The 19,865-nt window shown below is 41.7% G+C and overlaps 1 protein-coding gene across 3 annotated transcripts in view; it reads right to left on the reverse strand.

Annotated features, from left to right (window-relative positions):
- Nucleotides 1–347: 347 nt before the first annotated feature.
- The window catches only part of LOC113141862 (liprin-beta-1-like), a 68,420-nt gene continuing 48,902 nt past the window's right edge, over nt 348–19,865 (reverse strand). Inside the window, exons 1-25 of one of the 3 annotated variants that reach the window (XM_026326464.1) lie at nt 18,253–18,372; nt 12,729–12,808; nt 10,928–11,133; nt 8,988–9,068; nt 8,306–8,419; nt 8,108–8,218; nt 7,467–7,559; nt 6,850–6,967; nt 5,796–5,857; nt 5,655–5,712; nt 5,010–5,128; nt 4,734–4,807; nt 4,499–4,526; nt 4,056–4,209; nt 3,245–3,380; nt 3,047–3,169; nt 2,768–2,918; nt 2,422–2,533; nt 2,252–2,340; nt 2,024–2,146; nt 1,796–1,921; nt 1,511–1,699; nt 1,101–1,238; nt 930–995; nt 348–850 (exon numbers count right to left, since the gene is read on the reverse strand). In XM_026326464.1, coding sequence (XP_026182249.1) covers nt 782–850; nt 930–995; nt 1,101–1,238; nt 1,511–1,699; nt 1,796–1,921; nt 2,024–2,146; nt 2,252–2,340; nt 2,422–2,533; nt 2,768–2,918; nt 3,047–3,169; nt 3,245–3,380; nt 4,056–4,209; nt 4,499–4,526; nt 4,734–4,807; nt 5,010–5,128; nt 5,655–5,712; nt 5,796–5,857; nt 6,850–6,967; nt 7,467–7,559; nt 8,108–8,218; nt 8,306–8,419; nt 8,988–9,068; nt 10,928–11,133; nt 12,729–12,792 — 2,604 coding nt within the window. In that variant the 5' untranslated portion in view covers nt 12,793–12,808; nt 18,253–18,372 and the 3' untranslated portion in view covers nt 348–781. Of the gene's footprint in view, nt 851–929; nt 996–1,100; nt 1,239–1,510; nt 1,700–1,795; nt 1,922–2,023; nt 2,147–2,251; nt 2,341–2,421; nt 2,534–2,767; nt 2,919–3,046; nt 3,170–3,244; nt 3,381–4,055; nt 4,210–4,498; nt 4,527–4,733; nt 4,808–5,009; nt 5,129–5,654; nt 5,713–5,795; nt 5,858–6,849; nt 6,968–7,466; nt 7,560–8,107; nt 8,219–8,305; nt 8,420–8,987; nt 9,069–10,927; nt 11,134–12,728; nt 12,809–18,252; nt 18,373–19,865 lie in introns of those variants that run through there. The other 2 variants (XM_026326465.2, XM_026326466.1) reach the window with 2 other exon arrangements.

Genomic DNA, 19,865 nt, shown 5'->3' on the forward strand with positions numbered 1-19,865 from the left:
AGTCTGCAGCCAGAGTCCACAGACCTTAAACAAGACAATGTGTCATTTGAATGAGCTGATCTAACAGATGAACCAAAGAGGAATCTGACTGCAGCTGTGGACATGACAACTTCAGCACTACAAGCACCTAAAGACTAAGGCAGGTCCTGTGTCTTGTTGGGACTGAAACCAGTGACAGCCTGTCAGTCTCCAATGTGGCTTAGCTGACTGATTCCTGTGTGCCAAGTTACTTTATTCTCAAACATCAGAGCTGAGTGTTTGTTAAAGTTCTCCTGACTCTTGTTTCAGGTGCTGGAAAAACCTCTGGCTGTTCAAAGTCTTTGCAGCAACAGTTTTAACAAACACTCAGTTCTGATGTTTCAGAACGAACTTTTCACCCTGGACAACAAGCAGCTGTGTGAAGTCTGTGTCAAACAGAAATAAACTAACCCACTGACTGACATTAACTGAGAGTGGAGGCAGCTCATCATTGGTTTCAGTCAATACACGACCACCAACCTTATCCTTTAAGTGTGTTTACCTCTAACTACACAACAACTGTTGGACTAATGATAAATGCAGAAAGAAATACATAAATGTCATAAAGTTCCTGCCTTGTCAGTTCATGCATTACATGTTGGACAGCTTCAATAAATATCTATGTGTTGATGAAGGTTACGTCTCTGTTTCTGACTGAAAACGCTGTAAAAAGCAGAGGTCTCACATGGTCCAAGGTCAGAGCCAGGCGGAGGAGTCAAAGACGTGTTGGCACAGTTCATGGTTGTTTGGGAATCTCAGCCTCTTAGACGGCACGATCAAGAGTTTCTGCAGAGTCGACCTCTCGAAAAAACCCATCGTCCTTCAACATGCTCTGAAACACAAAGTTACCTTTCAGCAAACCGGTTCTCTTTAGTCCTCTATGGTCATACTGAAGAAAAGCCCTTACTCACCGTCAGATTGTTAATTCCTTCTGAAAAAGCTCCTATCTGTTTCACCGTCCCTTCGGAGTCTTCCATCTGGCCCAGATCCAAAACAAAACACATCGATCATTAGATGACTTCACATTTTAACAATTTCTGTTGTGGGGCAGAAGCTAAACAGAAGCAGAAACGTGTCCGTACCTGGTCCAGGTGGTCCAGGTGGATCTGGAAGCTGCTGCTTTTGGGCATTTCCACATTCATGGGGCAGACGTACTCCTCTCCATCATCCTGACGCCTCCTCCTCAGAGTCCCGAACCCCCCGAACGACAGGCGTCTGGGCTGGAGGAGTGAAAACCCTCAGTGTTGGACTTTAACTGATTGTGATGCCAAACTACTGTCGACATTTGATGCTTTTTTTTTGGTTAACTGGGTATATCAGTAAATTGATATATAAATTGAAACTATTCCACATTCCTGAAGCCCAGGGAACTAACTCATTGACTTAGTTTAGTATTAACTTGCTCAGTTAAACATTAGTTTTGTTTTTATTCCATTAGGATCATTTCCAAATATTCTGCGTAAGAGAAGCGAGGCGGTGGACGGGCAGTTACCTTGACCTTGGCGGTGGCGGTGAGGACGGTGTAGTCTGGGTTCTCCAAACAGTCTTGTTTGAGCCGCTGTGCCTCGGAGCCGATGAGCAGGTGGAAGTGTGTGGCCAGGTGGCGTCTCAGCAGGGTTTTGTTGGGAGGAATGCTGAGCAGGAGGGCGAGCGCTTCCACGTTGAACCGAGGCTCCAGCACCTTCAGAGCACGACGAGATTGGAAAAAGAAAAAACAATGTGGTGAGAGAGGACGAGTGAGACCATTCATTTCTGACCTCATGTCCCTGCTCCTCACCATCAGTCCTCCATGAACACCGCTACCTCTCAGATTTGGGGCGTACTCAGCCAGATCCACAGAGCGGAGCCACTCCATCACTCTGTGGTTGGTCCACTGGGAGATCTCTGCTGGTGTGATGTTGTTCTGGGCAGCGATAAAGGGGTAAAATCACATTTCAGATGCAATTATCTTAATTATGCTGTAAAACTACTGAAAATGCGTGTGTTGTTGCTTCTTGATTGATACCTCGTCAGAGGGCCGCCGCCTGAGACAGTTGGGGTCGTAGGAGTTGAGGCGGAGCACCTGGATGGCCCTCTTAATGCTGAGGTGATGGAGAACACTGCCCACCTTCAGAGACAGCAGGTCCTCCTGGAACCAAACACCAACCAAGAATATAGAAAATAGTGGGTTCACTCAGATTATGAAGACGCTTTGCTAAAAATGTTGACTACTTCCTGAGTCCTGCCCACTCACCACCGTCATGTAGTGCAGCATGCGCCCGTCAACACGAGCCTCGTCGAAGTGGCTTTTGTACTGCGGGAGGCCGATGTCGTCCAGCCACCCTGGAAAAGACGGAGTCTGTTTAATCTGAAATGAAACCTGATGGGTAATGTTACAGCCAGTTTTGTTGTTTAGTCACTCACTGGTCACCCAGTTGTGGTCCAGTCTGCCCTTCAGGTCGTCCTCTTCTGAGCCGAGCGCCTGCAGAGCCAGCTGCAGCTTCTTCCTGTGCAGGGGCTGCTTCATGCCCAGCTCCTGAGACACAAAGAGGAGCACAGCATCAGCTACGGCTTCGAGCAGCACTGTATCCCTTTCCTTCCTTTTGGTCTTTCCAAACCAAGATCTGCAGATTTAATTGAGTGAGGTCTGGAAATCTAACCTCAGCTCAGGAACTTAATGATGTGAGTCATTAAAACTAAATGACTTGCCTTGCAGACATTTTGGATGGGGACTAAGTGCTGCGGTGACAAACACTGGGAGAAGTCCTACCTTCTCCAGATCATGCTGTGACGCCTGCAGGAGCGTTTGTCCTGATCTGATCCAGCTCTGGGCCTGAGCGACGTACAGCCCGAGGCCCTGCTCATGCAGCCACGTTACTACGTCGTCTTTCCCCCACCGTGCAAAAGGAACGTCAGCAGCACTGAGCGCACAGAGAGTACTGGTCACCACAAATCAACTGGGAAAACCTTGACAGAGACTTAAACTGCTATTTATTCATTTCTTTTTACATTGTAGTACTACTTGTATGATTACGTATTTGACACCTACTTGAGTTTGAATTCACGTGACCAGCCGAGTCGAGGGCCGGCTGTGGCTCTGACTCCACCTCTTCTGAACTCCACCTCAGTGGCATCGTCGAGATTAAAAGAGGTAGAGTGACTTCTCTTCAGCCTGCAGGAGTAAATTTTACCGCATGAATGACCAGAGAGGATCTTACATTACCGTACACACAGCACCGAGCGTTACCTGCCAAAGAATTTCTTCAAGCCTTTGGGCTTCTTTTTGGATTCTGGAGACAACGACAGAGGAGCTCCATCGTGGGATTTCCGTGGAGGAACGCCAGCTAAGTCCAGATGATCTGTGCCGTTACGTTGTGTCTCAGCTGATACATAATCACACACACACACACACAAAAAAGCACGTGTTAACCCCGAAATCTCTCCAGCTACAGAAGCATCACGACAACCCAGGGTTACTGAACTAAAAACCTCAACATCACAACTGACATCAGTCGTGTTTGGAACTAGCTAAGTACAAAACAGCAGTTACACAGCTTCTTATTAACAACAGATGAGAACAAAACTACTAAGTAATACTACCCAACATCTTCACTGCAGATGGTTTATAATGGATAAGAGCCAACTGGACTCAAACACCACAGAAATACAGACAGGGAAAATAAACATACTTTCTCTGATGACAGCAGTGATTTCTATTATTTGTTGTCACATATGTAGTTTTACACATTCAGGCCCTAAAACTATTCACATTAAATATTCTGTTTTACTCTAAATTTATAATTGATAACATTTATAATCACTGGTCTAGAACATGTGAAGGAAATATTTCTATCAATATGTGCACTGTCATTATAGTCCATTCACATCCAGCTGTTTCATCCAGAGCAGCCACTGTACTGGCAAACCAGAATCAGCACCAAAAAAAAGAAAAAACAAACCAACCAGTGATTTCAAGCTGATAATGTGACAAATCCAGGACAACGGTGACCAGCAGAAGACGCCAACTGTAGTTTCTATGATTTAGAGGTTTAGCTCACCCAGGTTCGGGGCACTGGTCGTCTGCTTGCCTCCACGCAGCTTGAAGAAGCCACGGCCGAAAGAAGCTCGGGCCTTCTTGGTACCAAAGCTTTCATCACTTGTGGTATTTGCTTTGGCCGTGGAAGAAGCAGCAGGTCCTGGTTTATTTCTGCCCTATAAAAAAAAACAAAAAAACAATACAGGATAGCAGAAAATTAGGATCATATCCTGATTTATTTTTTGTGACCAGAGATACAAAATGTCACAAAGTTCAAGAAGAGAAAAGGACAAAACGTAGTTTCAACCTTCAACCACTAGGTGTCAGATAATCTCCATGTGACTGTATGAAACCTGGTGTGATTCTCTGCAGCTGAGTGGATTTACTTCTCCAAATTTAAAACCAACAGAAAACACTTCAAAAATATGCACAAGGTATATTTACATCAGAGAGGGCAGGTCCTACCTGGTCTGTGCTGCTGCATGTGGTGGAACTGAAATAAGAACAAATATTCAGTCAGAAATAAGTGAATTTCTGGGGGGGGGGGGGGGCCTCATTAACAGCCTCCCCACAGTTCTGTTGTGGGACCCATTTTGCCTTTATTTTTATTTGTACACACAGTGTGGCCTAATTAACCTTCATATTAATATCAAATCTGAACTAAATGCAGGAACAAAATGTGAAATGATCCAGGTTTCACCTTTCTGCCGTCTGTAGCCGTCGCTCTCTGTCCAGTTCGTTCATTTCAGACAGAGCTGCTATACATGGACTAGACTGAAACACACAGCAGCACAGAACACGATTAACAGGAGATATTTTCCCAACAGCAGAACAACAAACAACCCGACAAAAGCTCTGAATTCCTGGGAGAAACAATTTCAAACTGGGAGACCAAAACTTAGTTTTTTTTCTAAAGGAAGTCTACAGTCTGGGGCTCATCCTGTGTGAGAACTGTTTTGACAGAGGTTGTATTTACCTCACCAGAGCTCCTTCCTGTCTCCCCCTCCAGCACCACAGTGACCTGATCCACCTCCGCAGCTGCAGGAACAGAGGGATCATCTGGGATATCGTCATAGTCGTCTTCCTTGGTCTCCTCTGAGAGAGGACAGGACAGTCAGCAGGGGGTTGCTGCAGCACAATCCCACTCAGTTTCTCATAGTTAAGGGTTTATTAACTGTTTCAGGCTGTCAGTGACCCCACAACAGAAGTTCTACAGGTCGAAGTGTTTGTACTAGGACAAAGTATAAACCTAACCTTTTTTTTTTTTTTTTAGTTTATTTTTACTTCATATTATTCAGAGGCCAAATCCTACAACATTTAATCTAAGGCTGGAACTTGCAGTCCACTTTTATTATTATTAATATTAATAATGGAGTTTTGTTTGAAAATGACTAAAGACAATAAACTGGTTTGCAAAATCCTTCAATTACTTTTCCATCCTGAGCTAGTTAATTAAAACCTTCCTTTGTCATCAGTGACTGACACAGATCTGATTTTATCAGAGTGAAGCTGCTAAAGAAATCCAGCTTCAAACCTCAGAAGTGTTGAGTGTGTTGCAGTGACAGAAAGAAATATAAAATAACATTAAGGTGCATTTTATAGTCTTTTAAACCAGTCTGACCTTTGACCAGCACTTTCTTGCACTTTATTAGCGACTCCAGCTCTTTTATCCTTCGCTCCTGCAGACAAACACATGATGTTACAGTAACAGGTTTCAGCCAATCCCATCAGGGGCTGCTCAGCTGCTGCCATGTCACGCTACCTTCTCATCGTTGACCGACGTCAGTGTCTCCAGCACGCTCTTCATTTTTAACATTTCTGTATCTGGGGAAAGAGAATAAGATGCTTTATACTTCGGGTCTTCACTGGTCTTCACGTCTTTATTTGGTTCCAGCTTTGTTTTCAGCTGCAGCTGAATTTCACAGAATATAAACAGGCTATGACACTAAAAGACTACTTCAATATTTTAAGTATTTATATTCACTGTATACTTTACGGTACATTAGTCTTATTTAATAAACACAGGAGATAAAAAGCAAACATCAATTTGACTGATATGAACAAACATGGATATTTTAACTTGGGTACAGCTTTTATAACCCAACCCCTTAAATGAGACAGGGTGGTCTCTGTCTGGGGTCAAGCTGAGCATTTGTTCCTCAGCCAAACTTCCTTTTCTGATCCTAACCCTGCTGGAGAGCAGACAGCAAATAGAGAAATTCTCCAGATAGAGTATCGCAAACATCCCATCAATGATGTAACTGAGTTTCATTTCGAAATGATAATTTACGGTTACAGTCTGGTTCTTAAAGAAAGTTGGATTGTTAGCTTTCCAGGTCTGATACGTCAGTGTCTGAACAAAGACCTCAGGCCTGCAGAGCGGGCTGGAAGCCAAAACATAAACCTACAACACTTCAGGTTATTCTGCAAACATGTTGGAATAAATGGCATTCCTCTACCAGGAGAGTGGATAAGATAAAGTCGGCAGCGGGTTGAAGTAACACAGGCAGATGTGCATGTGGTATGAAGCCCACAGACACACAGATAAGGAATGAAGTCAAAAAAAAAAAAAAGCCTCAAATAATCTCATTATAGATTAGACTGGCTGTGAAATGTTAGAGAAAAAATAATTAATGGGTGAATCCAGATAGAAGAAAGGTGCTGATTATTTCTTCAGTAACGCTGCTGGGGGGGGATGTGGTGTGGATGGAATGTGAAATGTCTGTGTCTAATCCTCATAAACCAGTTTGTAATATTACAGCTGAACTCTGGAACAGTACAAGAAGCTCCCAGACAATTATTAAAATAAATCCCACCTCTCTCGACTCCCTCCACTCTGTTGTGGCTCTCCACCTTCACTCTGCTCTCATCCTTCAGCCTCCTCAGCTCCACCTCTCGCTCCTCCAGCTGCCTCTGCAGAAGCTGCAGCTCCTCCTGTGGCCGAGAAAACGTTGCGCAATGGTCAGTTAAACTGATGATAAAAAGAAAATGCATAGTGTAGGTGCAAACACAAGAAAACTCACACAGGACTTAAAGCTGGTACAAATCCTATAACCACTACAAGTGCAAAGACTTACAGCGAGTGAGGTCAAAGTCAGGAAAGCAGTGGGTGCAGCAGTAGGGAAGGAGCAGGTTTAGAGGATCTTAAGGGCCAGAAAGGAGAAGAGTACAGACTGGAGATTAAACCTCGTTCACCTCATCTCCAGTGAAGCGCTCACTGTTCCACTTTGGACGCTTAACAGATTAGCATGTTGCAGAAAGATGTTAAGATCACCGAAGAGATGGAGGAAGAGGAGGAGGAGCAGAACAGGGTGAAAAAGATGGCAAAGGGAAGGAGAAAGGAAAATCCCAGTTTAAAAAATGTAGTAATGCATTTCAGGAAAAAAAAAAAAAATTCAGATGTGCTGTCATAGTCAAATGTGGTCTCACTCACTGTAGTAGCTTTGAGTTTCTTCTCACACTGCAGTCTTTCATTCTCTATGTCAGTCAGCCTGAACCGCAGGTCTGTTAATTCTTGGTACAAGACCTGTGGAGGAGAAAAGAGCTCCTGTTAGCTAATGAACCCAGAGAGGAACCTTCACTGATTCTGCTTTTTAAGGTGAGGGGGGGGGGGACATTGCATAGATTAGACCCAATATGACGTATAATGGAGGCTAAATGGAAACAAAAATAAATTTGTGCAATTCCAGAAAAATGTGTCATGTCCCCTAAAGTTTCCCCTGTCTGGAAACACCCCATAATAATCTATAAACATACACTCTAGCTGCTGCACAGAATGTATGGAAACTAAAGCTCCCACAGCCTTACAGGGATGGCGGGGGGGGGGGGGGGGGGGGGGGGGGGGGTTATGGCAGCTAATAGATGCTGGAGCACGAAGGGAGCTAAAGCCTCTCTTGTAAAACTTTACAGTAGTTCACCCTCCAGTCGAGTGAGACAGACCTCTGTGACCTTAAAACAATGAACGGGTGGCTGCCAGAATTCAGTCACACGTCAAATAAAAAGAAAGTGCAGGTGCAACTGAGAGCTTCATTACCGCTCCCCCATCCCACAGACTGACGGTGCACAGGAGTCTACCTCGGTGTCCCCGTGATCTCTGTCCACGGCCGTCAGCTTCAGCTTCAGACTGGACACCTCAGTCATCAGCTCCAGCTTCTGGGTCTCCAGTGCTGTTCTGATCACCAACTCCTGTGGGACAAGACACACACTTGGAAAAGCTGCACTCAGTTTGAAAACAGGCTGGAACAACAGTGTGTATGTTTGTACAGGTCTTACCTGCTGGAGCAGCTGCTCAGTAGCATTTAGTTTCTCCCGATGATGCTCCAGACAAGTGTCAAGGTCCCGAATCTTTTCCCCTTGTACCTCCACCTGGTCTGTCAGAACGCTCACCTGGACAATGAAGACACATCTTCACTAATAATTCTTTTTTTTTTTTTTTTTTTTTTTTAAAGAAAGAGAAAACTGACAAGGCACATAAGAAAACCAAAGCCACAATCTTCCAATATATATTATTGTTTTAAATAGCAGAAAATGTCATGTTTAATCTCCGTCTAGATCCAAACTGGCACCTAAAGCCACACAAACGGGGAACGAAAAGCCCTGTTGAGCAGCTGACATTAACAAAACCTTTTCTCTCAAACATACTATGAGACATGACGTCTTTTTTTTTTGCCAAATATTCAATCAGTTAACATCTACAATCAGTTTGACATTAGAGATAAAAAAACTCAAGTTCTTCATACAGTAAAGATACGTGACGACACCACGGATCAAACTGCTGCGTCAAACACTAATCACGTTCTTCTCAATTAAATTTCTTCAAAACCAAAAGTTAGTTTTTAAATATTCTGACAAACAATCAGGACAGAACTGAAAACCACTTTGGGTAGAGCTAATAACACAAGACGACCACAGAGCTACTTAATTAACACTGTAATAAAGAGCTCTGCTCACACACCTGAAGAATGAGACACTCTTTGTCACTCTCCAGTCGTGACAGGCGTTCCTGGTAGGCTGCTTCTGAGCTGTGGCCATTGGTCTGAAACAAGAAACAATACGTCTTGATTTCTGTTGTATGAACCAATAGCTGCATTTACTGTGTCAGTGAAATGATGCTTTCAGATATTTCTCATCAGATGAGAGCAGAGGAAAAAGGCAGGGATGAGCTTTAGCTGTTGTGTTGAAATATGGGTCTGACATGAAGAAAATACACACCAGCCTTGAGAAACATGGATTTTTTTTTTTTAACGGTTGCATAAAACCATGTAACCTCCCTGACAATGAACTCACTTGGTTTTGCCTTGAATAAAAAGCCTCAATATGCAAGTTGAGTTTTTTTTTAGAAAACGGGTCAACAGTGTCCTCAGATGCAGATTATTTGAAAATCTTTAATCAGCCAACACAGAGAAACAAGAGAAAAAAAAAAAAATGACAAGACCTTATAAGATGGAAACTATTTGCAGCAGCTCCTATAGAAACTCCATTATTCACAAAGCATGTCATAACAGCACTGTTAGAATAAACAGTCATGGTATAAGCAATGGAGCAGGATCAAAAAATGCGAGGCAGATCTGGAGATAATTCATAGCAGGCCACGTCTTACAACTGCACTGTACAGACATCCGATCATTCAGGACGTAGCTAAATTTGTTAGGAAGAAAAACATTTAATTCCTTTTTTAATTCTGCACTCAAAGTTGGCAATAAAATTCATGACAACATTTTCTCTGGTCAATGACAAGAAAAACCAGAAACCCCATTTATACTTGTCTCACTTCATGGTGGGTGAGAGCTGTTGGATATTGAAAAACCTCCAAAAGTCACATGAGATGGACTGAAATGGATGGTTTGAGAGACATCCAGGTTTAAATGCATCCATCATTCCAAGGCACACAATCTTTACACTCTTCCCAACAGCACTCTGGAAGTGGCCTCTGCAGGCTCTGTCCTCTGTGATAATAATAGACTATGGAATCGTGTCTCAGAACTAGTTCTTGAGACATGAAGCCCAACCACACTGGAAATCAACTGTGTTTAAAGTCCTGGCTACACATGAAGGTGGAGTGGACAGCCAGTTATGATGGGAAATAAAAGTGCATACTGCACAAGTCTCTTCATGAAACCGTTCAAAATGCTGCACACGGTCATTCGCATGAAAAATGACAAGATGGTGTGAAGTGGATGTGTAACTTTACACCGGAATGACCCTGAAATCAGCCTCCGTTTAGCCTCTTTCATGAAAAGACACAGGACCTGATTTCAACACGTGAACATTAAGCTGCTCATCCGATTCCTTAACTCACTGAATGATCCGTGTGGGACGAGAGGGAGATGAGTGACCGTCTGAGAAAACCGTTTTGTGTAGCAGTCAACAAATATTTGTGTAAATGTTCACAGGTTTGTTTACAGTTAAATGTCCTGAAAGCACTAAAACAGTCTGTGTATGAACTGTGCTATAAAATCTGCTCTGCCTTTCCATTCCTCCATGTACTGTGTCATTTTATGGAGCTCTTAGCTGGAAACAAAACTACCAAAGTGCATAAATTATTATGATGATGATGTTTTCTGCAGCTTGTGGTGCATTACAATCACCCTCTGGCTGGATTAGGGCTGAGTTCTGAGCTCATCTGGATTTTGTTCAGACAACAGACACTTGAAATGACAAGGTTAAGTGGGGGCTCCTTTCACAAGTTGTAGCAGCTGCTACAGAAAGTGCCGTGAAACAGATTTTAAAGATTCACAAACAAGTCTGGACTTTACATAACAGCGGGTGAAAATCCACGTTTGCTGGCCACTATATTTCCATAAGAATCTTAATTTTTGTTTCAAACACAAAACAAAGACCATACATGTGGTGATTTAATACACAAAGATGAAATGGCAAATGGGCCTTTTTTACCATGCGCCCCTGCAGCCAATCTGCCAGCCCCTCTGCAGTGGAATCAGGGATCTGGCATCGCAGGTTGTCCCTCTCCTCAGTGTCCATGAGCTCCAGAGCTGCACGTAGGTCCTCGAGCAGATGCAGCACCCGAAGACCACCCAGGAATGGAGAAGTGGGCGACTGGCAGTCAAACAGCCCGTTGGAGTAGTCCATGGCCTTGGAGCCTGGGGAGGTGGAGAGGAAACAGTTAGATGTGGGTTGTTGACACAAACACAAGCGTTCAGCCGCCATCTAAGAACACACAAAATGCAATTTCTGCCTTACAGTAATTACTCTAAGTGGAATATTTGTGTACTCGTGAGCTCAATTTTTGTGAGGTTAGTAATGAGACACACAGTTTGTTCTATATGGTTATGGTCATGTTAAAAATGTAATTAGAGGCGCATCATGGGAAGCCAGTGGTTTTAAGCATAACCACAACATCTGGCTTGGGAACATTTAACATTATCCACATGTTTACTGCTGTTATAGTCACTGAAATCACTAAACCCCCTTCTCAAAAATCACATTTGATAACGAGGAAAGAACTGAATTAATGATTTATGTATGTGAGAAAAAGGAAAAGGGAATCCCAGTTCATTTCAGCTGATGTCATCCCAGTCTGGTCTACGATTCTGATTGAAAAAATGAAAATGCTGGTTGGTGAACCGCCATGAGCCTGTTAACTATTTGACAATTACTGCTCTTTATGCACTTAATTTAATAAAAGGCTCCTGATTAAAAGAACCACTTCTGGAGCCTCCAACAGTTCCTCTAAGGACATACAGTACAGTATGTTTCTTAAATAGTTCAGCTTGTTTAACTTCTGAGGACACTAACCTGGTTTTAACAGTAATTTCACTCCTACTCCAACATTTCAGCAAAACAATGCCGTTGCACAAACAGACACTCCCCTCTGCACACTGGGCAAGCAAATATTTATAGGGATTTTCAGGGATTCTATCAAACTCATATGACACAGTATAAGCAAATAACGATAATTAAATCTCCTCCAGTATTTGTCAAAAACATATTTGGGATTTTTCTTGGAAGCAAACGTGGCAGTGTGTTGACTGATGTTTCCATCAAGCGCTTCAGCCTGCACTACAGCATTTATCATTACTTTTAAATGTCAGCGGTAATGAAGATGTCCAACGATAACAAAGGGGAGCTAAATAAATAAATATTCAAAGAGTTACGGCTTCTCCACTGTAGAGAGGGAGCGGGGCTTGACGATGGCTGTGGTTTCTGCGGACACAGGGGAGACTGGGGGGGGATGTCATGTGATCAGCCACCTCGCTCCCATTGGAAAGGTCAGTGCTATAATTACACACATCAGCGGAAAAGTAGGGACTCTGAAACTGAAGCCTGCTCTGCTCATCTGCTGCAGCACAAGTATACAGCGTGTGGCCAAAAGTTCCCAAGCAGCAGTTTGTATTCCAGACTCAGAGCTTGAATAATCATTAGTTTCCGTCACTGCAGGGACAATGGAAACTTTCTTTCATTCCTCATGGTGGAGGAATGCAGTGAAGGCAGAAAAGGCAAGCGATCCAGCAGCACAATTCCATCATGATTCTAAACTTTTATGTATATTCAGGAGGATTAAATTGCCTGCAGGTAGGAGTGGAAGGAGAAGGACACATTGTGTTACCGTCCACTCAGTGCATTACTCTCAGGCTGCAATTTAATGGTTTCCAGATGTGGCCAGACCCCATAGTATGGCATGCCCCCTTAAAAAGTTCTATGGCCAGGTCTTAAAGTCCAAGTGTACTGTCTTTACCTGCTATGATCCCATCCATTTGCTCCAAGGCTGCTGCCAACATCTCGCTGGCGTCGGACATCATCTTCTGCTGAAGGGATCTGGAGGAGAGAAGGTAGAAAATGATCAAAGAGGACTCTGTCAAAGCTGAGACCTTAAAAGTATTACAGACTGCTCCCAAAACCCAAGCACGGTACAGAGAAAGTGGTCCACAAATTTACAGTATCGAGATAATGTCTGCTGGAGCAAGGTAATGAACTTTATGATTATATCAAAGCTTCAATGCTGAATTCAAGCCTGAACAGAAGCTGACCTCCAAAATGTTAAAGAACTGTCCATTAAAAAGAAGGTGAGTTAAAAGTGTCTCAGATTCTGGACATTTCAATGACACGTTAAGTAAGTCCATGTGACGGGGTAAAAAGCTCAAGATCAGAAGCTAAAGGGACCTTGTGATGAGGCTATTTGGTCTGAACTCAATTAACAACAAAAATTACATCATTTAAATTTTCGTTTTCTAGTGACATCTGCAGCAAATTAACCCTGCAGCATGTGCCACAAAAACTGACTGCCTGGGAGGCAAAAAACAAACTGCTCTACAGGCCTTATTACCCAGAAGGCCTTATTTCCGGTGGCCAGGGAGTAACGGTTAGGCTCCTATCTGGGATAATGGCACTATTCTCCCGGGGGTCTCAGGCCTCGTAGCAGTGGCATGCTCGGCATCTCAAACTTCCATAACAAAGTTGGACAGTATCCCCGTGACCGCTGAACTCAAACAACTGTCATATGTCTCTCCTTTACCTGCACTGAGAACTCCTCACCTCAAACAAAATCAGGTTTGAAGGGTTGAGTATACAGTTTGTGGAGAGAACAGCTAAGTCTACAACAACATAAAACAGTGGCTCAACTTGTTCATACACCCTCATGGTGGGGGGCAGGGGCTGCAGGCTTCATTTCCTCCCACTGTGGTCACGGTGTCACACCCACGAGGGTAAAATATGGGCATTAACAGCATCATTAAACCAATGAGCTCAATCTGAGCAGGGGGCTACGGTCTGCTATTAACAAAAGGGCCCTTTAAGTGCTCTGTTGCCAAACTCCACACAAAGGGGGGTAAGTTTCTTCCAAAACATCCTGCACGCCGCGGTATATCTGCACTAACCCATAAGCAAATCATTAAGATTGATTATGAACAGAAACCTGGTTACATATACACATGCATGGACCATTTTGTGTCAACTAAAGCAAAACAAACAGGACCTCTAGGTAAATAAGCAGTCCAGAAAATACCTCACATTTCAAACTAAAACACCCTGCTTTCCAATTCATTTTTACAATTCCCACAGGGACCGAAGGTGGACGAGCACCACAGATTACACAACCTACTACTAATATGTTTTGCTCTGCATGTATTTCCAATCAATGATGGAAAACCATCACTCACTCGCACCAGATCGGAGGCTGTATTTGGTCAGCTGTTTGTTTCACCCAGTGGGAGAAACCCTAACCTTGTCAAATTACCAAAAAGACATGTTTTCCTTTAGAATTCAAATGTTTTCTCTCTATGAATGCTGAAAATAAATGACGTGAGCCAACCTGCACTCCATATTTAACTATCCTATACAGTCTTTTGGTCACGGGGTAGCCACAGGTGGATGGTGACAAGAACTGGGAAGAAAACATTTTAAAATGAAGCGTATCACACGGCTGAGGCTGCTCTCCTCTTCGCCAGCTGTCTCGTGATAAAAGCCATATCAAATCTGGAATCATGATTTCCATGAGACTTCCCATATGGTAGAAAACAAAGATTCCTAACAGTCAACACACAATTTTTAATTGAATTGCGTCAATTTACATCTGAGGAAGAATCAAACCAGGAAAAAAGTATCTTGTGCTGGTCATGAGGCAGAAAATGTAATTGAAATGAACAAAAACTAGTCTGTTCATTCTTCAGACACAAAAAAACAGACACTAGAAATTGTCAAGCTGAGACTTTTTCCACTTCTGTTTGTATCAGAAATTAACTGGTCATCCTCAAAGAATTTTCTAACCAAACCTTAATTAGAAAAGCCAACAGATGAGGGTCTGTCTCTGCAGCCATGTGAAGACATGTATGTATGAACTAAGAAGAAAAAAAACAAAACTTTATCTCCTCTGATTGCACTACAATTTAGGAGTGAACACTACACACATTCCTGAGCAGAAAACCAAACACTAGTGCCTGGTACTGACATCCCCACTGACCTTTGTGACTTCACTCCTTCCACTGTTCTCACTAAATCTGCAGCGACTTTATTCAGTCAAAAAAAGACCATGTGAACCATGAAGGAAGCAAACGCCAACATGTAATAACAAATAAAATCTATCTAGGAAATGGAAATGCAATGCCTACTCACTTCAGTCGTGCCAAAATAACTTCTCGTTATCGAGCCTGAGTTTAATGCCTGCCGAGCACGACATGAAGACATGAATAACAACCTGTGTTGAATAAAGTGACAGCTTCTTCAAATCAACTCCTGATATCTGAATGAACACACATTGATGCTCTGTCTGGCAGGCTAACAAAATAAAACCACAGTGAAAACACAACCAAACTACAACTCTGTTCCCAATAGAACACTCAAACAAGCTTATTAAAAAGAGACACCAAATACTAGCATCTAAATGCAGATGACAGAAAAGTAGTTCCAAGAGAATTTGTCTGAGAATCAAACTTGACTTTTCTAATGTTGTGAGGTGATTTTAACATCAGCCAGATGGAAAGGAAAAGCTATGGAGAGGGACGCACACTGCATCTGAAAAGAAAATAGTATGGGATTACTTCAGCCTCTGCTGGTGCCTCAAACAGGCAGGCTCCAGCTGTGGTACAGATGTGTGTTTAAGAATTGATTTAAGTCAAAGTAGTAACAACAGTAATATAGGTTGTAGTAGTAACACAAAAAAAAAGAAGACGTAAGAGACCTGGTCACAGTAAGGACAGTAAGATCTGATGTGGACAACATAGTTCACACTTTGAAATGAAAGAAAGAGCTTTAAATATTGTCAGTCATAAAAGTATTATTCTTCTAAAACTGTGTAAAATGATGATCACACTGTCATAGCACCAACGCTCACATCATTAAAGGCTTTGTTTTTGTTTGACCAACACCCCAAGACCCTAAAAAACTTACAATGTATTACCACAGAAGCCTCACATGCAGTACAACAAATGATAAATATTACTAATACTATAAATAGGCTGGTCTGATAGTAACTTGTCCTACATAATCATTGATTAGCACCATGACAATCAACTAAAGATTGACACAATTATTTTACATGAGTTGGTATTGCTGTTTCAACTTTTGCTTTTTAAAATATGATTTAGGAGAAATTTATGCAACAAGCTGGAGCCAAAAACTGTCATTTTTTTCCTGAAAAGTTACTCAACACGAGCTTGTGAAAGTCAGTTCCAAACTCCAGTCAAACACCAGGCCTTTTTTGTTTTCTTACTTCCCCTTGAGAGATGGTCCAGAGGACTTTTAGTCTGGGCTGTAGTGAGGTCAGACTGTTTGACAGGAGCGACAGCCCAGGCTTTACACTAGTGCTTTATTTCTTACTGCAATGGTGGTGGTCACACAGACACTGTACAAACTCTTTGTCTTTCATAGACTCACATGGTAGCACCACAACAGTGATCTCAAATTATTGCAGTTTTTCCACGTGGCCCAAACTACATCACAGTCAGAAATCAAACTGGAGGGGAAAAAACAGAGGATGGTGGAAAGGAGCTGGAGAGACTGAGTAAAGTATCTCAGCAAGCCAAGAAAAACTGTCTCTTTGCTTTTATCAAGATTACAGCACAACAGTAGTCCTTTCCAAACATTAATTCTTAGAGATAGAAGAATAATTAATGAGTTGCTGCTGTAAACTTAGACCCAAGACATAATTAAAACAGTGCAAAGTTAAATAAGTTCAACATGAATGCCTACAACAAATGAAACCATAAACAAGCTCAAAACAGAGGCATCCCCACACTCAGGAAGACCCTCAGTCTGCCTGTCAGGAAGCATTTCCTGGCACATTCTGGAGAAATGTCTTCCTCTTAGTCAGAAACTACAATTTCACAGTTACCCCAGTTCTATTCACACTAAAACTAAAACATGAAATGCCACTGTACAATGTTTGTCACGTTACAAAGATTCCTCTATATCCTCTAGACAAACATTCCTCTATTCACGGAGGAATTTATACAGCTCACAAATAAAACTGGGCCTTTAATTCTGTTCCCCCGGGACAACTGCTCTAGATTAAGTTAAGATTTTAATTTAATTTCAGAAGCATATAAACATCTCAATATATCATATGACTCAAAAGTGACATCTTCCTTTTTTCAAAATGAAAAAATACCGTTAGATTTATTTATTTGTTTCCTTTGAATAACCACAGAGCAATGTAATAATATATTTTCTTATGCTGATTTTCCAACTGGAGCATCTGATACGGCTGTGCAAGCAAGCATGTGCCAGCAGGGATTTCTGAGCTGCCTGTCTTTACCTATGAAAGTGTGGTGGAGGATACAAATATGGTTATTCTCAGAGAGGGAAATAAAATCCTTTGTTATGCTTCATCCAGAGAGTGAAGGGCAGCCAGCAAGTCAGAGAGGAGGAGGAGGGGGGGTTTCCAGAACAACTGTATAGACCAGAGGTTTCCCCAAACAAAGGCTGCAGAAGTCTGAGACTGATAGTGATAGAAGCTGACACCGGACCAGAAGCAACTTTAAACTGCTGGCTTTGTGTTGGCTGTCACTGGCTTTTCTACAGCAAATACTGGTGGGAGCCAAACTGAGTCTGACTGGAGTTCACCACAGTGATTCATGACTTGGCTGTACATTACTAAACATGTGATGCATTAATTAGCACTGGTTTAATGAAAACAAGATCTTCACACACAGCACCAGCATACTTTAAATTACTATAAGAAACATTAAGTCCCAGGATATCACTTTGCCATTAATGGTATTATTATGACGCCAATGTGATTAGGTTTTAAACCTAACTATACTATTTATAATCTAATTTAATCATCAGTGATGCTGTTATTTGCCTTTTTAGTGATTATGCAATTAATGAAACCATAAAATTAGAGAAGAATTTATCAGAGGAACGTCAAAAGTCAAAATATCTCCTAACTCTAACCTAAGGAACAATAAAATCCTAATAAAAACAATAAAACTGTTAACTACAATAACTAATAACCCTAATTACAAGTAACCACATAGTTACATATATTAGCATTAATGTTAACTTTACATAAATATCCAGTGGAATAAAAGCCCATGTAAGCTAAACCAAGCAAACTTAAACTTTCTGAGAATAACGTCATGTTAGCTAAAACAAACACTTCATATTTTGCTATTTTAAGTCAAATTACAATAAATTAAACAAAAAAAGGATCCTTTATACTGTGAAATTAAGACAGCTAGCTGTCGGACGAACAAACCGTTAAAACTACCGCTAAGTCTGGTTAAAAATCAGAAAAAAGGTCAGTGAATCTTCGGCAAACTTACAGTTTTCGACAGAAAAGATGTTAACGAAAGAAACGTGCCGTATCCAGCGGTTTTATTCCAAACAAACTTTTCAGAGGAGCTTCGCGTTTGTCCATTGATTTTCCCTGAACTGAAGTTTCAGCCTAAATGAAAACAGCCGCGTAAAGCGGAAACTGCGACGAATAGGCCGGAAGTCCGGCCTTCACAATAAAATGCCTTCGAAATAAAAGCTTGAAACGTTTATCAATCTAAAAAAAAAAATCTCCTGGAAATGTTTTTGCAACAGGATAGATTAATAGTTATCACATTATTTAGCGTGTTGTTTTTCAGCATTAATAATAAATTACACATGAACTGGAATTGAAAAACACAATCTTCAATTTTAACTTTTTTCAGTGTGAAATATTACATACATACACTGATCAGCCAGGCAAGTGTAAGGATCTCAGTGGCTCTGACAGGGCCCAAAGTGTGGTGGCTGGATGACTGGGGCAGAGTATCTCCTAAACTACAGTCTGCAGTGGTTAGTACCAACCAAAAGTTGTCTAAGGAGGACAGTGAACAAAAACGTGCCTTATAATAGTAGGGTTAAAAAAAAAAACCTTAGTATAATACAGTGCAAAAAGTAAAAAAGTATAGTACGGTGCAAATATAGTTTTCCTCAAAAAATATGCGCATATATAATGTGGATTAAAAATATACATTAATGTAGTAGAGGATGAAAAAAATGTGAATTTCTATGATATGGCATGAAAATTTGCAGAAAATATGCCCAAAAAAAAGGCAGTTCACAAAAAACCTGGCTGAACTATAATAAAGCAGTCAAGTGTGTGGGTGGGTGGGTTGTATCGAGGGAAAATCAACAGTATATCACATAACACTGTGTGCAAATTAAAAGCCCAATTCTTATCGACAAAGGTCGTTGTAATTTTCAGTCCATTTTGGAGTCATCACCTGCTGTTTGTCAAAAGTTTAAGCTCTAAGTCTCCTGATATATATTTTCTCCCGGTCAGGCATGTGGGGACACAGACATTCAACCAGTAGGTGGAGTTAAAGGTGTTCTCAGGATCTCTGCAGTACACATAGGAGCACGGTTAGTTGCCTTTGTGAAAGAGCCTTGACTCTAATTCAGAATAAGAGTGCATGTGCAATAGACATAATGTAACAGTCTGTCTCCTGCAGCACAAAAATACCTAAAAGAAATTTGTCTCCCTAACTGAAGTCTGCACAGAACCCAACAGTGCAGGGAATGTTTGATTTAATGACAGTATAAGCTGAGAGACAAGGCGATAATAGCATAGCATCCTATGGTGCAAGATATTGTTCTATCACTAAATACACACTTACATAAGCAGTATTTTTAGACAAATGTTACCTTGTGAAGTGTAGAGCGCTGACTGCTGTGTCCTCTCATGTGTTTCAGTATGTCTGGCATCCTATATCCCATATACTTTACAAGTATTTACTAGCACCATTTTAAATGTGATTACCTTCCTTGGCTGTACACAATGTGGCTGCTCCAAGAGTCAGTAGGTATTACATTAAATAGGTATTACTCTATACGTAAAGGTCATGTTCATATTGAAAAGCATCACAGTGTGTGGATCTGAGGTGGATATGGACCTGAATCACAC

This window comes from Mastacembelus armatus, chromosome 23 (assembly GCF_900324485.2).
Source record: "Mastacembelus armatus chromosome 23, fMasArm1.2, whole genome shotgun sequence".
Classification (NCBI taxonomy): domain Eukaryota; kingdom Metazoa; phylum Chordata; class Actinopteri; order Synbranchiformes; family Mastacembelidae; genus Mastacembelus; species Mastacembelus armatus.